A 21,470-nucleotide genomic window follows, 5' to 3' on the forward strand; every position below is an offset into this window, starting at 1 on the left:
GCATCCCTTTCGGCGCCTTCCGTGCTCTGGATTCAATATTTTCAGCGTTGCGATGTACCATTGGCTCGACAGACCAAAGCTGAAGGAAGGGTTCTTGTTGGTATACACGTAGGCAGGTCAGACCTTTTGGTCGCGACTAGGTCAATAGGTCAGTATAGGTCTATTGCGTGTGTATAGGAGGGGAAGATCGTAGGCAGAGCCCGCGGTCCCTTAGTAGGTATAAGTAGGTAGAAGGGTCCGTCTGCACGGGCCCAGACTGCCTACTTACTACCCCTACCTAACTACCTAATAAGGCCCCTTTTCTACCTCGTAATCTAATATTAGTAGTCTTCTATTTTTATAATAAAAAAGGCTAGAATAGGGGCTAGGTCCCCTACTAATAAGAACTAGTAATAAAATCTATAGTTAATCCCCTATTTAGAAGTACCTAAAGCCGTATACTAAAATTTTAGTATAGCTTCTATTATAATTATTTATATAAAATTTTTAGTATCCCCTCTTTCCGATTACTTCTTAATCCTTTAATATATATAATTTATATACCTAAACTCCTTAGAAATCGTTAAATTTAGTATAATTAAAAAAGAGCTTTTTATTAGTTTAATTACGCCCTAAATACGTACGTTTCTCTCTAAGCTAAAGCCTAAGAGGCGTATATATTCGCTAAACGACTTACTATTTATAATATATTACTATTTTAATTATATATTACTTATCCTTCTATTTTAATTATAATAATTCCTTTATTAATAAATCGTTCGAAAGACTTATTTAGTATACTCTTTATAAACCCGTCGGCTAGGTTATTATTATTATTAATCTAACGGATTTCGTAAAGTTCGCGGCGTTTATATAATTACCTAAGTACTATAATATTTATTATAAGGCGCTTTTCCTTCGTAATATTTAGCTTAATAAGGTATTTATATAATAAATATAAATCTATATAAACTATAATAAAAATCTTTAAAACGTCGAGTTATTTAGTAATAAGGTCTAGGGTAATTAAAATAGTATAAGTAACGTTAACGCCTATAACTATTTTATAAACCTCTAATATTAGTACGCTCTAGGTAATTCTTTTACTTTTCGTAGAGCTATAGTAAATAATATTATTATTAATTATAAAGCTCTCGTTAGTCTATTTTTTATTTATAAAAATAATAATATAACTTAGTTATAAAGTATAATTAGCGTTATTTATAAATATCCTATTTACGAAAACGAAGAGTTTAGTTATAATTAAATCTAATAGTACGAATATAAGCCCTCGGTCTAAGTAATCTATTTACTATTTAATATAATAGTTTAGTATAGCGTAGTTAATAAATAATAGATCTATTTAATATTAAGTAATAAACGACGTATTAAAAGCTATCTCTAGTTAGTAAATTAATATGATATAAGTACCTCGAGCTCGCTACTTAATAAATTATTATTTAACGTTTAATACCGAGGGGTTAACTTACTTAAGCTTCTTTTTTTAGTTCTTCTATTTAAGTACTATATTAATACTTTTTAATAAAATAATCTTATTATTAAAAATAAGTAACTCGTTAGCTAATAGTTACTACTTTAATTTAGTTAGTAGCTTAGCGCGCTTAAGCTCGGTTTTTTCTTTTTAACTAAAAGTCTTATTTAATAATCTAATAATATTATCGGTCTATATACTAATAATACTAAATAATCCGCTTTTTCTTATTAAGATTAATAAGTATAAATCGAACGTAAATATTATTATTTAGAGCATTTTTAAATAATACTTATTATATATTATTTATTAATAAGTATTAGATTTTATAAAACCGTATAATAACTATACGACGTATAAAATAGTACCCTTAGGGTATAAATAACGGATCGGAGCTAGTAATTAAGTAAAAACCTTATAATAAAGAGGTTAGCTCGATTATATATATACTTAAATAATATCTCGTAACTAAATAACATAACCTTCTTAAATTAAGGTCGGGGCTAGAGTAAGGATTAAATATTAATTAGTTTTTTAAATTATTAACGACTATATAAAGATCTCCTTCTTCCTTTTATTATTATACTCTTATATAACTAAATAAGACTTTTTAATAAGGTTAAGTCCTAGGTTCTTAATCTTATTAACGAATCGAGATTTAAATATTCTTATATCCCTATATTTAGGGCTAAGTTAAATAAATTTAATTACCCCTCTCTTTACTAATCTTAAAAGCTTTTTATTAATAAATTTTATAAAAAGTATTCTTAAAGTAATAATAATACCCTTATTACGGAGCTTAGTAATTAATTTAAAATTTACCTCTTTTTTAAATATAAAATAAGTCGTAGTTATAAAAGTATTACTACGGCCGCGCCGTATTAATATTCTTTTAGTCCTCTTACTTTATAATAAAAAGTCGTCGTTAATTATAATAACGATCTTATTAAAAACTTTATTTATAATAGCGCTATTATTAGTTAGCTAGTTAATTATAGGGATTAGTAAGCGGTCGATATATTTTATTATTATAACTAGCGGCTCGGGGTCGACCTTTTTTAAGTACTAAGGTTTAACTATAGTAGTTTAAAAGCTTATTAAGCTATAAAGTAATTCTATTATATAAGTAGTACTATTTATTAAAACGAGCTTAAATAGGCCTTTCTATCCCTTACCTTCTTACTAAACTTTAATATCTAATTATAATAATAAATTAATAATATAAAAAATATTTAGTCCGTTTTAAGTAGCTAGTACCTCGCTTACTTACTTATTAATATAAAGTTTACGGACTTCCTTTATTACTTTCTTAATTACTTCTATACGTTAAGTAATATTTAGTAATAGTAGAGATTTATTAAAAGTGCGTAGAAAAGCTCTAAAAACGAGGAGTATAAGAACGAGGCTATTTAAACTAATTATATTATTAACTATTTTAATTACGGCCTAAAGTATAGCCTCTGCGCTTATTAATAAGCACTTATTTTAAATAATATCGTATACCTTTTTAAATACTACGTAATATTTCTTAGCCTTATTAATACTATTATAAGCTTTGATAGGTACTTTTTTAACTTTAATAAATATAGATTTAGTAAAAAATTTAAACTCTATAGCGCTAAAGTTCTTATTAGTATTTATAATAATTTAGTTTAGTAAACCGAGGTAAACGTTAATTTAATATAGTTAAAAAGCCTCTTATATATACTTCGTAGTTATATCCGCAAGGAACCTTACTACTTAAAAAGAAATAGTAGTATTAACGACGTAAAGTACTAGTTAGTTAGTACCCTTATAATTTATTAAGTATATTATATTAATTACGACTTTATAATTAAAATCGTAATTATTTCGTAAGGTAAATTTAAATTAGCTAGGGGTAGTAGCGTTAAGTTAGTATTATTAATAAATTTTCGTAAGTTTCTTAAGGGCTACGATCTCTATATTATTACTAAATTACTAAAGTAGTTTTAAAAAACGAGGAACTAAAGGGTAGCTAAAGTACTAATATAGGCGGCGTAATTCGCCCTCCGTTAAGTAGTTAGTAATAGCTTTTTTATTATTAAGGAGTAGAAGCTAAGGGTATCCCTATTTATAAATAATAAGTATTATAATATCTCCCTTAATTAGTAAGTTATTAATATTATTAAAGTATACTCTTAGCTTATTTATATCCCTTAAGTAGTATAAAAAAGGAGTATTAGTTAGTAAAACGTAAAAAGTAATATTATTAAATAAGGTACTAATAATTATAGATCTTAATAATTTTATAAGTTTACTATTACTAAATTAAATACTTACTTCGCTAGCTTTAAAAGTATTAAAAGTAATTTCGGGTCGTTATTATTATAATATAAAAAGTTAAGGGTAGCCCGTAGTTAAGAATTCCGTAGCGCTAGTATTAAGTATAATACTTTAAAAGTCCCCTAACGAGTACCTCCTATTTAATAAGAAAAAAGTCGCTAATTCCATAAGCTTAGTTAACTCGTTAATAAAAGTAATATTAATAAGGCTATGCTCTATTACCTAAGTAGCGAGGATATTTATAAAGGTTCTACTACTTATAGTAGTCATAAAGTATATTATTAAGATTTAGACTTCGTCCTCGTAGTTATCTTTATAGTTAAAGTCGAAGCTATTAAAATATTAAATTATAGTATTATTATCGTCGTCGTTATTAATAAGAGCGGTTCTTTTATAAAAAGCGAAGAACTATAAGTATAAGCTTAGTATAGATCTCTTATTTCTTTCCTTACTATTTTTATACTTCTTATATACTTAACGTCGCTCTTTTTTTAAATACTTAGTTAACTAATAACCGGTCTTATAATAAATAAAATACTTTTTATTAGTAGTACCGCGGCCGCGTTAATTCTATTTATTAAATCGGGTCTTTTTACTAAAGCTATTATAAGTACGGTTAGTTTAATAAGTAGTAAGGACCTTTTTATTATAATACTATTTTAGAAATATTATTACTACTTACTATAATCGCGCTCTCTCTTTATAATATTAATTAAAGTACTAAGCTAGTAATAGATATTAATAAATATAAGTACTAAGTTAAGTATAATAAGTTTATATTCTAATATACTACTTACGTAGTAAAGGAGTTAGTTACTTATATTAAAAATAGATCCCTAAGTAGCTAGTGCTTTATAAAAGATTATAATATAGTTAATTAGTACTTATAGAATTTATTAATTCGACTTACTTAAGTTCTTATAAATTATAGAGTATTAATAGAGGTTATAGAGCTTAGCAAGGTAGTTCTAATAGTTTATAAATAGTTTAAAATATTCCTAAGTCCTTTAGTATATTATATTAAAGCTAAGCGGGTTAGAAATATTACTAAGTTAGTTAAAATAAAAGGTTAACGCCCTTCCCTTAAGTATATTTAGGAAAGTATTAGAATAGTATCGTTTATTAATTCTTACCCGTTAGTATAGTACTTTAAAAATCTAAAGCTTTTTATTAAAAATATCGTACTTCTTATTACTATACTTATTCTTATTATTATAAAGCTTAGTAAGGTTAATTAATTAATAAGTATTAAGTATAATATCGTTTTTAGTTTTTATATTAAAGTATAATATTTAACGGGGTAGATTTCGTTATTAAGTAATAATAACTTTATTCTCTAATTCTTCCTCCTTCTCTTTTTAAAAAGGTAATAGGTCGGTTAGTTAATAATAAGGCTAAGGTTAGAATCTTAATTACTAAGATTAAGTAAGTTAGGGTTATATAAATTCCCTTACTATCTCTCTAGCTTACTAAATAAGATCGTTAGTATTTATTAATTATAAGAGTAATAAATAGAGGAAGTAAGGATCGTAATATAATATATTAAAATATTTAATACGGTTATAATAAGCTACGATCTCCTTAAAAGTCTAGGTAAAGAAGTATTAAATATTAAGGGCGCTAATAATCTTTTTTATTATTTAATTATAATTTCTAATCGTGAGATTAATACTATTATTTATAAAGAAGTCTCTTAGCTTCTTAAGAATCGTACTTTTTATTCTTAAAAAGTCCCCTACTTCCTAGCTTTAAAAATTAGTTTTAAAGTCTTTTTATAGTTCCTCGCTTATTAGGCCGTCTTAATAATAGTATTTTATTATATAAAGAATAAAAGTATTAAGTTTTCTATCGTTTATAAGGGCGGGTATAATATTAAATAAGCCCTATTAAGTTAGGTTAACGTAGTCTTATTAATAAATTAGAATTAAGCATAGTTCTATAATTTAAAAGTATAAATAAGCTAGAGGTAATATTAACTAATCGTTAGACCCTTTTTACTTATTATTAGGGCTAACGGTTACTATAATATATTTACGAGGTAAGTTATATAATAAAAGATTATTATAAGATATAATTATCGTATTATAATTATAATATAACGTTAGTTAGGTTAAAAAGAGTAGTAAGTCGGTTGTAATAATTATTTTAATAATAATAAGCGGGCTACTATTACTAATTAGAAAATTCTACTCCTTTAACGAGGTATATAAATAGAAGGTTACTAAAGTTAGTAGAAGGTTATAAAAAGGGAAGAAAGGCCTTTTATAACCGTATTTTTAATAATAAATAGAGGATTCCGTTAGCTACTAATTAGTAATTTCTTTTAGTACTTCTCGTACTTTGTTTTATTAGTCTAGTCTCAGAGCTTTTATTAAGTTAGAAAGAGGTAAATTTATTAATAATATAAAATAGATCCCTACTACTACTATTATTAAAATCTTTTCCTTTCCTTAATATCTTAGAATACTTCGCTATTAATAAGAGATTTATTATTAACGTACTTATAATTCTAAAGGTCTTACTATTACTAAGTATTAGTACGCTAATAATTATTAAATTAATCTCTTAGTAATTAATCTCCTCTTACTTATTATTAATTTAAAGTAGCGCTTAGTTATAATATATTTAAAATAAATTCTTTTATAAGTAGTTCGATTAGAGGGAAGTTAGTAATAATAATAAAGCTAATAAAAATAATATTAATAATAAAAGCGAGGTTAATAATAATAATAAAATAATTAATCCTTCCGTAATAATAGTCTTAATAAAAAAAATCGTACGTAATAGAGCGCGCTCTTAACGGCCCATAACTAGTTAATTAGTCGTTAGTTAGTAATAATAGAAGAGAGCTAAGGTAATATAAACTAAGCTACTTATCGTTAGTTAAATAGATAAAACTAAGTTAATAAGTTAGAATAGTTAATAAAATAAGTTAAAGCTATCTCTTCTATAATTATATCCTTATTAACTTATAATAGAAATATATATATAATTCAACTACTAATTAGTATTAATATATATATAAATAGGTTAGACCTTTTAGTTATAACTAGGTTAATAGGTTAGTATAGGTCTATTACGTATATATAGGAGGGGAAGATCGTAGGCAGAGCCCGCAGTCCCTTAGTAAGTATAGGTAGGTAGAAGGGTCCGTCTACACGGGCCCAGACTGCCTACCTACCACCCCTACCTAACTACCTAATAGGGCCCCTTTTCTGCCTCGTAATCCAACAGTTCTCTATCATGCCACTGACTTGCCAAGAAGGTATCACTATCTGGAGGAGGTATTCGGAGAATGAACCAATCGCAAGAGGTGGTGTTTGGTCTGAAAGCCCTTTGCTTAAACAGGATTCCACCCCTAGAATCTTTATAGGGGATCATCGCTCAGTGGGATAGCCAGGTGCCATCACTCTACATTCTTGATATTGAACAGATTTATGCTTCAGAGTTTTCTTTTTCTTTTCTGTCATAATGTACCACATATATCTTGACTCATTCCACGGAATTCAGTCCAAGTCGAACCAGTTTCAGCAACGTCTTGTAGAGTAGCGTGCTGAAGATGGCACGCTTTTCAGTGAAGCTGCCGCCTTACTAGACAAGACCAATGATGCCGCCTTTGAAGGACTTGAGACCTTAGTTGTTCAGCTTCTGCAGATAGCAGATGGGGGTTCACCTGTCGGTAAAGATGCTGTACCACAGCTACCCAATGCTATCGAACTCTTCCACAAGTTGGCCAAGTCCTGTGAAGGTTCTGTTGACCATATCGGTCAGGAATTCATAGATACGACTCAGTATGGTGGGGAAAACAAGCAACTTCAAGATAACATCCAGAAACTCCTCGTCGACATTACTAGAGAGATCCGTAGCGCAGAAGGCGCGCTTCAAAGGGCTCAAGACTCGTCAAGGAGCTCCTTTGAGCGTCTGACGACAGCTAGACGCAATTTGAAAGATGCGGAATATGAGAAAGATGTAAGCGAGCTTCATTTATCGTAAAATCATTGCGCTATCTTCTAAACGTCATGTGTAGGACTGGTACGAAATATCTTCTTTTCTTGGAGGGGGCGGAGACATCGGTAACCAAATCCGAGTGAACGAGCAAAACGTCAAAATCTGCCAACGAAATTTGGACGATGCCGAGACGGATGTGTCGGATTGGAAGTCCAATTCGACCTCGACGTACGGCAGCCCGCGCAGGGGCCAATTACAGGCCCTATTTCAGATTATCGCAGCCTGCCCAACCTACGGTTGGAACCTCCTTTCTACACCTACGCAGCAGAATATATAGTCAATTGACCTACTTCGTCAAAACCACGGTTCGAACCAATCGACCAATATCCCTGTGATAGGGATACCAACAGGATGAGAATGACTGCAAGAATAACCTTCCAAATCTGCAGAGCTTGGTCCCAAGGGTACAGGAGCTTACCAGACTCCTGGATGATCTCTTCTGGCAGATGAATGCTGAGTACGAGAAGATCGTCAAGGATAGGAAGATCATCGAACGGACTTGGGTGGCTATTAGAACGCTTGACTACCACGTCAGCACCAACGATGTCGACACCTCTCGCGATGACATTCTACGCCATGTGGTTCAGTTGATTCACATGAGAGTGGAACAAGTGGATAAGGATCCGGATGTCCAGCGTTTCAAAGAGAACATCGAGAGACGGATGCGTGAAGCACTGGGCGAGGCTCTGGTGGAAGAGCTCCACCAGGAGAGGAAATTCCTCCTAATGGAAGATGTCGACTTTTAGTCTATTTGTGCTAGTTTCAATTCGGAATCTGTGCCTTGCTTGATTCTCGCCTCTGAGACGAAAGAATGAGCGGCTGCCACCACTATAATTCAAGGGCTTCAAATGTGTAGGAGTAAGGCAGGTGAGGCTAGTGCCATAAGTCAAAGTGCAGATTTAATACAGTGTCTAGGCATCCGCGGCTCGGCCGTCGACGCTCGGGGCGGTTTACGGGAGAATCCACGCACGAAGAACTGGCAGCAGATGGATAAGCTGAAATTTCAAACTGTCTGTTGGTGGCTGCCAGAGCTACGAACAAAACCCTGCCTGGTAGATATCACACGTGTGGCGGGTCGACCCCAGCGCATGAACCTCTAGTCATTCTCCAACTTAGAAATGATCATCAATTTTCGATGTGCGGGAATAAGGGATATAGGGTCGGATGGTCATATAACTCGCCAATACCCCCCATATCATCGCGCCCCATTGTACTCAAGTCGATCCGCGATTGATGGAATATGTCGAGTGAGAGAACTGCGAGTTGTATCCAAGATATGTTTGCAGTTAGAAAGGAAACTAGGCTGGCTGACGTGGAGGGGCCGGGTATGCGGAAGTGGTGTTGCTTCCTGAGCTAGTATCGTGCGTGCCAACGGTCAGCCAGCCACAGGACGGAGAACGCCGGCGCGTAAAGGTGCCGAGGTGTTGCTTCAAGCGGGGTTGGATACATATCTCGAAGCAGTACGGATAAATTTCTGGTCAATAATGTCAAGTCAATCAAATGTACACAGTATAGATCTCCGAGACTATTCCGGAGATGTTTGCCCGTCAACCTTAGAGGGCTGGAAGAGCAGACCTTCGGTCGAGATGATTTGAGACAGGCTGGCCCAGACTCAGCAAAACCCACACCCAGGCCGCCCCAAGGGCTTTGTTGATTGATACACTGGCTGAAGAGGCCGAGCTCCCACACGTAAATACTCTTATTGGCGGCCCGGTAGAGTGTGAGCGGTCAGGTGGTAGAAAAGGGGCAAGGCGTAGTTCGCATGGCTAGTAAATCACGGCACTGATTGTGAAACTGTCGGATTGGAAGTCTAATTCAACCGCGGCGTACGGCCGACTGCGCAGGGGCTAATTAGGGGCCCTATTTACGATTATCGTAGCCAGCCTAACCTATAGTTAGAACCTCTTTTTTATACTTATTACGTAGATATTTATATAGTTTAATTAATCTTTTTATTAACTACGGTTCGAACTAATTACCCTATAATAGGGATACTAATACTAATTAGTAATTAAATTTTATTATTATAGATTAGTAAAGTATTTCGTTATATAAAAGAGACGATTTCTTAATACTGTACGAGATAAGAGATTTATACTAATTAACCTTATAAAAGTAAATAAAAAAAGAGGTAATTTTTAAATACTATATAAAATCGAGTAATCGTAGCCCTTTACTACTTATAAAAAGTTAACGTTTATTATATTAAACTACGTTAATTAATAAACCCGCTTAAGTAACTAGCCTTTTGCTATTACCCCGAGTAGCTTTTTTATTAAACGACTTTTCTATAGCCGGCCCGCGATTAGAAATTAACTAAGTAATAGAAAGGATTATTAATAAGCGATAATTACTTAACTATAATTAAGCTATAAAAAAGACTACCTAAAAGATATAAAATAGGGTACTAAGAGGCCGTAAAAAATAAGATCTCTAAAGTATTTAACCCTACTACGTATAAGTAATAAGTAGGTATTTTTAGTAAATCCTTAAAATCTACGATTTTATAAAAAAGAGGGCTTAACTTTATTAACCGTACTTAACGGCCTATACAGTTCTTAATAGCCTATATAGCTCCTCTATAAACTACTTAGTATTTACTTTTAACTATTCTTATAAAATACTACCTTAAAAAAGGTAAGTTAAAGAAAGAAGCTATTTAGAGATTATAAAGAGCACGAGGCTTAAGAGGCTAGAAATATACGGAATAATAAAAATTAATAACTAATAAAGATCTTAAGACTAATTACTATATCTTTTTATAGTAATATAAACGTTTACTACTACTATTATAAAAAAGAATTACTAAAACCTACCCTTTTATACTAAATAAAAAGGAGGATCTTAGTAAGTATAATAGTTAGTAATTTAAAAGGGTAGTAATAATCGCTAGAAATAATAAAAACGAGAGTAGCAGCGAGATAGTAAGAAGAAGCGGGAATCTCTTAGACCTTAATAAATTCGTTAAGTAGTAAAAGTATAGATATATTACGACTAGTGCGCGGATTAAATATATTTTTATTAAGATTAAATACGTTAATAACCGCTAATACGGGTATAAGCTAGAGCACGACTTTTAATAAGTTAGGGTAAAAAAAAAAAGGACGAAACCCGATTTTAAATAGAATCCTAATCCTTTATAAATAAGTAAATATTAACCCGGACTATTAGGGGACGTAAATATATAGAATTATAAATTAGCTTAATAATAAGTAAATTAACGTAGTATTAATCTATTTAACTAAGGTTTATAAAAAAAAGGGGCTATAGGGGTAACCCCTATTTTATAAAATTATAGATAACCTTAGCTATTAGCTAGATAAATAGTTCGTAAGCGTAAGCCTAGGAATTATAAAAGTAGTTAATAAATTCCTTTACGGGCGAGGGGTATTATTAGCGTAATTATAATCGTAAGAGCTATATAAAATACTAGTAACGATAATTATAGAAGAGGAATTCGTATTATAAAACTAAATATAGGTTAATAAAGCGTATAATTACTTTAATAAATTTAAAAAAAGGGTAAACGACTTAGATTTCTTCCCTATAATTACTAATAGAAATCTATTATTATAAAAAGATATACTGGGGTAAAATATAGTACTAGAAGTACGATAATTAATAATTCTACTTATTTTAATCTATAACTCGTTACTATTACTAATATAAAATTCGGTACTAATTAGCTAATAAGAAAAGAGGTAAACGACCTAAAGTTACTAACAATACGTAATAACATAAGGATCGTATATAAATACTAAAAATTTAATAGTAAATACGAGGCAATTTATAGACCTTAAAAAGATCTTCCTAAAAAAGAAATTATACTCTAAGGGGAAGTATAAGGTCTTATAAAAAACCCTAATAATATTTTATAATTATTACGAAAAAGTCGGAATTAGGGAATATTAGTACTATTTATTAATTAATATCGTACTTATAAAAAAAGCCTTTAATTATTATTACAAAGCGGTATATAATCTCGATCGAAATAACTTTTTTAATATAATTAACGCAATCCGAAGCTATTTCGAGACTTATAATAAGAACTTAGAGCTCCTATTTAAGTTATGAGCGATTTCTTTTATATTTATAGCTAGGATAATAGAAAGTAAATTATAAGTAAAGATCCTTAAAGGGCTTATTAATTAAATTAATAAACTAACGAAAACCTAGCTAAATAAGGGGATAAATAAGCGGAAAGTCGGATATTTTTATACCGTAATCTAGTATATATTAGAGGTAAAAATAACCTTATACTAGGCACTTGAAAATTATAAAACGCTTTACTCGAGGCTAAGATCTAGTTTTAATATTAAAACGAAAATACTGCGCTAAACTTATTTCTAAGCGTATAATAGCCCTTATTAGTAATATTAAGTTAATTAAACGTATAAAAAAAAAAAAAAAGAGGCTAGATATAATAATCGCTAGTAAAGAGGCCTAGATTTATTAAATAAGTAAAGATTTAACTTACAGGTAGGGTAATAAAAGAAGTAATACTATATTTATAAAAAGGATAAATATTAATTAAGTAACTACTCTGAAAAAGAGCGTACTAAATCGTATAAATAGTATAAAAAGTCGAGGGTAATAAATAATAAAACTAGCCTTTATTAGTTTAACTAATTCTTTATTATATATAAGGGTAGATCCGGGGGTACAGAACCTAGTAACGGTAGCTAAAGTAATAGCTTAAAGTATATACCCCCTATAAGAAATTTAAAAAATAAAAAAAATCTTACCCCCTATACTAACGAATTAAATTATAACGAAATTAATAATATTAACTACTCTTTTTTTACCCCGTTAGCCTCTAAAGGATATATAAGGCTAAACGAATAAAGGGTAGTAAAAGCTCTTAATAAGTAAGCTTTTATTTATAAATAGTAAGGGAAGGTCCTTTAGATAACGGATATAGAGGTAGTTAAAAGGGTAAATTTAATAAGGCTAAAGCCTATTCTCTTAATAATTAAAAAAAAGATACTATCTCTCTTAATATTTAAAAAAAAAAATATAGTACTAAGTATATCTAGGGGTAGCTAGAGGGGTCCTTTTTATACTACTTAAATCCCTCAAATATTAAGCTTATATAAGTATTTTATACGAATAAAAAGTACGGCCTAGATAATTTCTATAAGATTATTTTAAATACTAGAGTATCGTAATAGTTAACTAAAGGAAAAGGGTAATTTTAAGCGCTATAAAAGATTGTACTAATAATACTTAATATATTAATAGCGGGTATTATAAAAATTAGTTTCGGCCTAGGTAAGGAAATCGTCGCCCTAGGTATAATAAAAATAAAAACGCACTTTAGAATAATAACTTTCTATATTTTACTCGTTAATACCCTATTTCTCTTATATTTAAAAGATATAGATTAACTAAGTATTATATTTAATAATATAAGGAATAAAATCTCTAGTAATAAGCACTTTAAAATAGTTAAACAATAATAGGGGTATATATTTATAAAGCTTATTAATAATACGAAGTTAATTAATTACTTAATAAAAAGTAAGTTTAGAAGACTATACTAAAGATTTAGGTACCCGTTAGTTACGAGGCTATATAACCTCTTAAAGTAATTAAATAATAATAATATTAAAATAGGGGCGCTAGAGTAGTTAACGAAAGTATATTATTAATATTAAATAAATGCGCAGAGCCCACGCAGATTTAAGTTTAAATTACGTAATAAGCTTAACTTTAATTAAGAAATCGTTGTTAATATTTTCTATTTAAATAGTTAGTTAGTACTATATATAATCAACGTAGCTATATCTTTCTAAGTAGGGTAATTCCTTTAGGATTTATAAGTAAAGATAGTATAAGTAGCCCTATAAAAAAGCTAAATTAATATATATTAAGGACCGCTAGACGGTATTAGAACTAACGTTAATACTAGCTTTAAGTTAGTAAAATTTAGAGATAATACGATAGCTTATAGTATATAGCTAAAAGTCGTACTTATTAAAGCGTACTATAGTATTAAAAAAGTAAAAAGGGTATACTAGTAGTTAAAAAGGGCGTTTAAAATTATTAAAGAGGAAAATCCGGATTTTATTAATAACAAATACCTCTAAATAGTACTTAAATACTATAACGATACTATAGGGCCTAACGGACTTATACTAACGTTATTAATATTTAGAGTATATTTAAAAACGACTTTAACTTTATTACTATTACTAAGTATAAGCTAACGAGCCTAAGTAATTAAAAAAGTAATATAGGTACTGCGCGAAGTAAATATAAAAAAATAAGTTAATAAAGTAATTACTATATATAATAGGCCCGATATAGGGGATAATCTAGATATATTACTAAATTCGGATATATAAGTATAGTACGAAATTACTTAATAATAGGCTAAGCTATATAAGTTAATTTTTATTAACGAGCGCTCTTATATAGTTATAAAAGATCGTAACTAGCTACTCGAAGTATTAATTATAGTAGTTAGACCGTATTATATAAATCCTAACGAGGTAATTTCTAACTTATAAAAAAAAGAAGAGCTAGGGGAAACTATATAACCCGTAGTAGAGGTATAGGAAATTATCCTTAATAAAATCGTCGTAGTAATACTAATAGATAACGAGGAAAAGGAAATTACTAAAAGGGTACTAATACTACTAGTAAGACGTTATAAAAAACTACGATAGTAAGCCCTAACGTAGTAATTTATTACTAGTAACGAGGTAATTAATACTTTTTATATAGTAAAAGAGAAAGCTAATTTCGAACTAGTAGTTAAACTATATAAAAAAGGTATAATTATAATTATTAAAAAACCGTATAAAGGATTAGATCGTATTGAAGTAAACACTTTTCGTAATCAAAGGGTCTATTAATTTATCTTATACGACTTAGAAAAATATATAAACCTCTATATATTTAAATTATAAATAGTTCGTAAGATTAAAAAGAAAAGAATACCCTAGCTGTACGAAAAGTTTAAATACGTAATTTAGGGATATAGTAACGTTAAAAAGGCGACGCTATTTATATAATCGCTTATTATATAGCGCTATAGCTAACGATTAATAATAATACTAATAGTATCGTTATAAAAAAAGGGATATAAGATTTAGAGCTATAATATTACCTAGGCCTATACCTAATTAGCCATAGGGCTTATAAGGAAAATCCTAGCCTATTTACTAAAAAAAATAGCTAGTAAATACTTAAAAAGTATAATTATTAAAGTACTTAAGCCACTATATAGGCTCGTAAAATCGGGTACCTATTAGTAAGCTACTTATTACGATTTTTATATTAATTAATTATTAATAATTACTTTTACGTATAACCCGTGCTTACTAGTTATAGAGTACGAAGGTAACTAATTTAGGATTATTAGAATATAGATTAACGATATATTAGGCCTATTTAATATTAATTTTATAAAGAAAGAGGATAAGGAGCTTTAGAAAGCGGGCTTCGTAATAAAACTAAAAAAGGTCCTTATAATAAATACTCCCTTAGTATTTAATAATAAGATTCTTATAATTAAAAAGGAAACCGTCGTTTTTTAATAAAAGGGGTAAGGTAAGAAAATCAACCTCGTTAATCTAAATATAACTAATATTAAGAAATAATATAAAGTTAAGCTTGCGCGAGGGGTATATATTATAAGTATTTATTAGCCCGAAATAACGTTTAATTACGCTAGGGTAGCATAAATTATAAATTTAACTAAACGAGATATTAAAGTACTTAATAAATAGCTTAAGTAATAATAAATAAATCTTAATCGAGGTCTCGTTTACTACTTAATTAACCTTATAATTAGTAAGCTCTACGTTTTCGTTAATAAGTTATTTACGAATAATAATAACCTTATTTCGTAATTAAGGTATATTATTATCCTAGTTAACGAGAGTATAGGTAAGAGCGAATTTACTATATATAGTAATATAATTTACTACTTATTAACTAAAAATAAGTAAGTAACGAGAAGTATATTAATATTAGAGGTTTATAATATAATTAACGGCGTTAACCTCTCCTATATAATTTTAATAATATTAAAAAAGATTACTAATTGAATTAGCTTTTTACTTATTTTAATAGTTATTTATACCGATTCTTACTCGTTATACGAATACTTTATTAAATTAAGAATAATAAAGGAAAAGAGGCTTATAATTAATATTATAGCCCTTAGGTAATCGTATAAAAGGCGCGAAATACTTAAGATTTATTAAATTAATAATAAAAATAACCTCGTAAACACTTTTATAAACGTAGTACTAAATAAGGGATTAGAGTAATTCGTAAATAATAAAAAAGTTATTATACGAATAGAGGGATAGGTTATATAAAAAGAGTAGAGAAAAAGGGGAAAAGGAGACGACTTAGTAAACGGGCCCGAGGTTAGATTATACCTCTAACTATAGTAGCTAAATTAATAAAAAAAAGAGAAAGTTAGTATTAAATTAGAAATTTAATTTAATTATAATATATAGCCGACTATATAAGGGCTAATTAGGGGCCCTATTTATAATTATTATAGCTAGCTTAACTTACGGTTAGAACCTCCTTTTTATACTTATTACGTAGATATTTATATAATTTAATTAATCTCTTTGTCAACTACGGTTCGAACTAACTACCCTGTAATAGGGATACCAACAGAAACATTACAATGCACTCAGCTTAACCAAGCAATTCACCTTGACAAGCAGCACGCCACATATGGTTTGCATCGGGTAGAGTAGTCTCAACTGAACTAATATCACTATCACATCTATTGGCCTCGGTCTAGGTTACGACGGATTCTTCAGCCGCACAAAGTCACCGAAACCAGCAGCCTGGTGTAAGGTTCGGTGTGGCTGGCTGATTGGAAACAATACCCAGATATTTCTATTTCGTCAGCTGATCGCCTTCACGAACCCATGACTGTATGTCTCCTTCTTTGGGATAATGCTATGTAGAACCGTCACTGGACCAGTCACTTCATCAACCATCACACTCTCGATCCCGGGCCAACTTGCTCAGCCGTGGTCCAGAAGTGTTACGATTTGAGCCACGCCGTATCTTCAGGTCGGGCAGACTCAGACGCCTTTCCCCGTTTAGAATCTGCAGAGACGGCACGAGACGAAGTACCGACGTTTGCACACAAAACGCTACCAAATAATTCAAGGGTTGCAGAGTACGTAGTCTGTACTGAGAAAAAACGATTAATTAGCAACACAATTCCAAACCCGGACACGAAAGTCAGCATTATAAGTGAAGTAGCTCACCCTTTCCTATTGTACAACCAAAAGTGCTAAAACGCCTTTTCATTTACCTCTCTCGGATATAGAACTTGGTACGCAGACTACGATTTTGGTCCAAATCTTATGTCTGGCTGACAACTTCAAGTAAATCAGATTCTCTCCACAAGAGGCCGCCTCAGACCTTTGTGCCTTCCGCCGCTTTCGGGTTGTAGCAGCCCTGTCGAGATAACAAACTCCACCTCGAACGATCTCGTAAGTGTTTTAAGGCATTGATATCCTAGTGTTTATTAAATGGGGGCTAAGCGGCTATAGGCAAGATGCAGTCGAATGCAAGCTTCGATATTGCAGACAAATATGCGAGTATAGTTCCTGGCCCTACCGTCCTTGAGCTCCTCACCGAGTTCAAGCAAGAGGAATTTCTCAAGAAATGTCTGAACCCCAAGTCTCTGCCGAACAAGTTGAGCAAACCTTTGCTTGAGGATCACCATGCAGAAGGGGCAGCTGAAGGAGTCTGCTCGGCTGCGGTGATGCACTGGCTTGATACCGGCGCCGTCCCTCCTCCCACCGAGGAAATGGCTGCAGGGCTAGCCCGAGTTCAAGGCTCCTTTGAGGCTGACACTGAGCGGGATTACTGGAAATTGTGCAGCAACCTATCAAAATCTTCCAAGAACCTCAAGGAACCTGTCAAAGACAGCAAGGGCTTAGATCTCAACATCATGCAAACTTTTATCAACTATTTGCTTGACAACTCGGGTAAAATCAACACAAAGTTCAAGCTTTTCCTCATCCTTGGGTTCGTGGATGGCTCTGCCCATGCAGTTGGCTGGAATCTGGGAACCAAAAGCTTCTTCGATCCCAATTATGGCGTTTGGAGGATCAAGACTCCTGATCCCAAGAGTGGCATTTGGAAGATGATACCTTTTGCCAATGGCCCTGATGCTGCCACAGACATCGCATACTCAATTTCTGGTTTGAATGAGATTCGCAGTAAATATGGAGCCAAAGTCTCTATCAAAGCCATCACTTTCTAATCTGTTTGAGAAAGAACTGTCCTGTAGAATACTTAACTCTAGATTTGGTATTGTTCTCATGAACATTTAGGAGCCAAAACAATTTGATAGAACGAGTTAAGAACAATTCCCATGGTTCTCGGATAGTGAGCTGCAGTGGGCAGCGATACATTCAGTAACATTGTAACCTAATAATAATATCTAGATCAGCATCTTCTTTCGACGAATCACGTTGATTGGGTTCATTCTAAACGGCTCAATTGTCGTCCTGGATTTTGTAGACAGACGCGTTATTCTGTTGCTCGCATTTGAGTTCTCCAAGAGGACAAGCAATCACCAGATCAAGCCTGGCCAACGTACCTAATACGTACTCCCGAGGACCGCTTGCAAGTAGAGGACCTCCGGTCGGATAGGATGCGGCACAGTCAGATCTCTCCCACCGACCCGGATTCGTCCCACTGAACCGCCGTATCAAGCAAGTGGTTTAAAGGTGTCCCACCCGGAATGTCTCACCGGGTACCCAGAGTCTAAATTAAGGTGGCCGATTTTTGTTCGGCCCTGCTCCGGATCCCGGTGATGTAGAGTGGCCTACATCTAAATATCAACGCCTTTCTAACAATCCGTCCCGACATTATACTAGCCAGCGACTTAGCGACCTAACGACTTGCGACTGGCACAGTCCTTATCGACCGACCTTTCAAAATACTATTCGAGGGAGCCGAATCAGGGATACAGTCGAGCACCGTGACTACTTGTTGGAAGATTGCCCGTCTCTGAGGTACAGTACACTGGTAGCACACAATAGGGATCATGCGATGTCAAGCCAACCTATTGTCTCCCATAGACTAGGAGTCATCCCCGCTCAGCTTTCACGAACCCGATCAATCGGTTCTGACACCGTGACAAACCCTCTAGCGATGCAACCCGGGCATTAGTCGGCGTCCAGCTTGCTTCTCCAAAGAGTCCCGAGGGGACGGAGCATGAACACGCAGAATCAACAGACGACATTTGTTTGAGATGCCACGGAGAAAGTTTCACAGGATTGAAAGCTGGAACCCCCGGGCCCCTGTCACCCCACGACCTTTCCAGGAAGAAGGGGCATACCTGTGACCAATGCGGGTGAGGTGGCATTTGACAAGATGTTGAAACGCAGGTTCACCATCGTCATTGGAGGATAGAAATCCGTACACCTGATTGTACCATGATGTTTCCTCTACACTGCAGAGTACGAAGTATTCGGGCGGAAAACATGCAGCTAATTATTAATACCCGCTGGGCTGACCTGCATCGGATTGCGCCGCCATCAGCCGCCCAGGGACGAATCTGCATGCAGTCCGCCTGATTGACGCCCGAGATCGTAAGGCGTTCTATTTTGCCATGTGCATGATGCACCTTCGACGCAGGGGGAGGGAAGCGGGAATGCATAGAACAAACATTGTTCGATCGAAGGGGATTGCCCGCCTGCAAACAGGAATTGGAGTGATCGCGTGGCACAACAAGGCGAACAAAGAGAATGATCCCAGAGACACACGTGGTATGAGATTCAGGAACGCCCCAAACCCAAAACACCGGATGAGAAAACGGTCTCAGAGGGGATGGGGGGAAGAAGTGCTTGCTTGCTTGCTGCTTCTGGTGGATGGTGTACGGACTACGAAGTACTACGTACCAGCCTGACCATGGAACCGGGAATCAGGGCCGAGTGGGCGATGCGACGGGGATAGCGTCATCGCTTGGTGTTGAACTTGAACCCGCCAGACCGGATGCACTTGGTTCCATTTGCCAGGCATGCTTTGCCTAAGTAGCGTGAAGCGTGAAGCGTCGCTGGAAGTCTCCATGTCTTGAGTCTTTGGGCTTTCACTCTGGAATCGGGAAACTGTTGCAGAGTAAAAATGTGTGAGTCTCACTCGCTCTCCGCACAGTGAGACACCATGCACCAAGAAAAACGTTGTCGTAAGGCATCAATTGAAATTCACCATCCCAAGACGGGTTACGAGTTTGACGCAGAACTAGACAAAATAGGAAGAAGGCGAGGAAAATCTTTTTGCAGCTTTGCGCCGTTGCGGGCGTTATGAGTCCTTGTTCCTGGAACCTATTCCTGGTTCCTGGGGTTGGTGTTTGGTCGCTTAGAGGACGATCAACTGTCGCCAAACAGGGGCAGCCAACCACAGTTTACGGGTTGCCAGCGTCGCTTCTCGAAGAGCAAACACCATCTTGGATCGATTGATTGATTGCGGCCCAGCCTACTGGGTGAGAGGTGGTGGTGGTGGTGGTGGGAAGCGGGCGTTAGGCCGAAAAGAAATAGGTGGCTGCAACTATCAACGTTTTTCAAGTTGTACTTTACGGATAGACGAGCAGCCAATGCGACGCAATACGACACACGTTTACAACAAACGTCCTCCGCTCAGCCGCTGCAAGGCGAAAGGGGAAAAAAAAGAGGTCGGCCCCCATGACGAACATGAAGACATTGTAAAAAGTTGACAGACATCTCGGACAGCCCGATATGCAAGGGTGAAAATCTTCACAAGCAGATTGCACAAGTCTCCACGTTCATTTATCGCAGTGAGAAAGCAGAGAGGATTCGGAGAATAAGAAGGAAAGAAGGAGTGGAAGAATAATAGATTCGAGATTCGAATGTGGACCACTGACCGCGGCTCTCGGATCCATTCTCCTTTCAAAAAAACAAGCGCCGTCTTGCAATTATTCTGCATCGGAATGGAGTACGGGTCCGTAACATGGCATGTCCAATAAATAAACATGCAATATTATTTCGCTGTTTTAGTGTTGAGTTGTCCGCAATCTCATTTCAACCCACCTACGCGGTATTGCTGTGAAGGCCCCCCCCCCCGGGTCTCCTCCGGCCTCTGCACTGACAAAGATCCCGGACGGTGGACGGAGCACCTAGCGGGCCAGCAGCATCTTTGACATTTGCAGTAGCAGGGCAGCAGCAGTGGTACCCTGCAGATATTGTGGTTTTTTTCTTCTTTCTGCGCAGCACGGGCATCTCCAGAAACAGACGACATTTCCATTCTTGTTTATTGAAAAGGGTCAAGGAGCGGGAAAAAAAAAAAGGGAGAGCAGTTTTTTACTTGATATTGACGAAACAATCAGAGACGCATCAGGAAGGGGCGGAAAGGGGGAAATCAACACGGAGGGAAGGAAGGCAGGAAGGAGGGAAGGAGGCAGGCAGGTTTGTCTGCACCTTCTTCCCCGAGGCCGAGTGACAGGTACGTATACATACACAATACGAAATACCTACCTAGGTAGGTACCTAAGAAGTTAGGAATACTTGATACTTCATGCTGCTCGTTGCCTCTCCATTTGTTCCATCGTCACATCGTCACATCTTGGATCAGGGTGATCAGGGTCCCCTCCCCTCCTCCAAACGCTTTCTTCGTCACCAAGACCAAACACAAATCACAAATCAAAGCCATCAATAACCCCCCCTCT

General features: G+C 34.0%; 4 protein-coding genes across 4 annotated transcripts; 3 read left to right on the forward strand and 1 right to left on the reverse strand.

Moving 5' to 3' along the window:
• Positions 1–3,559: 3,559 nt before the first annotated feature.
• CLUP02_06418 (uncharacterized protein) lies at positions 3,560–3,760 on the reverse strand (the record flags this gene model as incomplete). Its single annotated transcript, XM_049285417.1, has 1 exon — positions 3,560–3,760. A coding segment is annotated over one exon (201 nt), but the record flags the coding sequence as incomplete, so codon positions are not given.
• Positions 3,761–7,436: 3,676 nt separating this feature from the next.
• Positions 7,437–8,529, forward strand: CLUP02_06419 (uncharacterized protein; the record flags this gene model as incomplete). Its single annotated transcript, XM_049285418.1, has 3 exons — positions 7,437–7,454; positions 7,607–7,744; positions 8,122–8,529. 3 exons carry the CDS (start codon positions 7,437–7,439, stop codon positions 8,527–8,529), a joined length of 564 nt encoding a protein of 187 aa, XP_049142561.1.
• Positions 8,530–13,011: 4,482 nt separating this feature from the next.
• CLUP02_06420 (uncharacterized protein) lies at positions 13,012–13,170 on the forward strand (the record flags this gene model as incomplete). Its single annotated transcript, XM_049285419.1, has 1 exon — positions 13,012–13,170. A coding segment is annotated over one exon (159 nt), but the record flags the coding sequence as incomplete, so codon positions are not given.
• A 4,160-nt stretch (positions 13,171–17,330) lies between these two features.
• CLUP02_06421 (uncharacterized protein) lies at positions 17,331–18,044 on the forward strand (the record flags this gene model as incomplete). The annotated part of the gene is made up of 1 exon (XM_049285420.1): positions 17,331–18,044. The coding sequence occupies one exon, from the start codon at positions 17,331–17,333 to the stop codon at positions 18,042–18,044; it is 714 nt and encodes a 237-aa protein (XP_049142563.1).
• Between the last annotated feature and the right edge of the window lie 3,426 nt (positions 18,045–21,470).

This window comes from Colletotrichum lupini, chromosome 3, assembly GCF_023278565.1.
Source record: "Colletotrichum lupini chromosome 3, complete sequence".
NCBI classification, from domain to species: Eukaryota; Fungi; Ascomycota; class Sordariomycetes; order Glomerellales; family Glomerellaceae; genus Colletotrichum; species Colletotrichum lupini.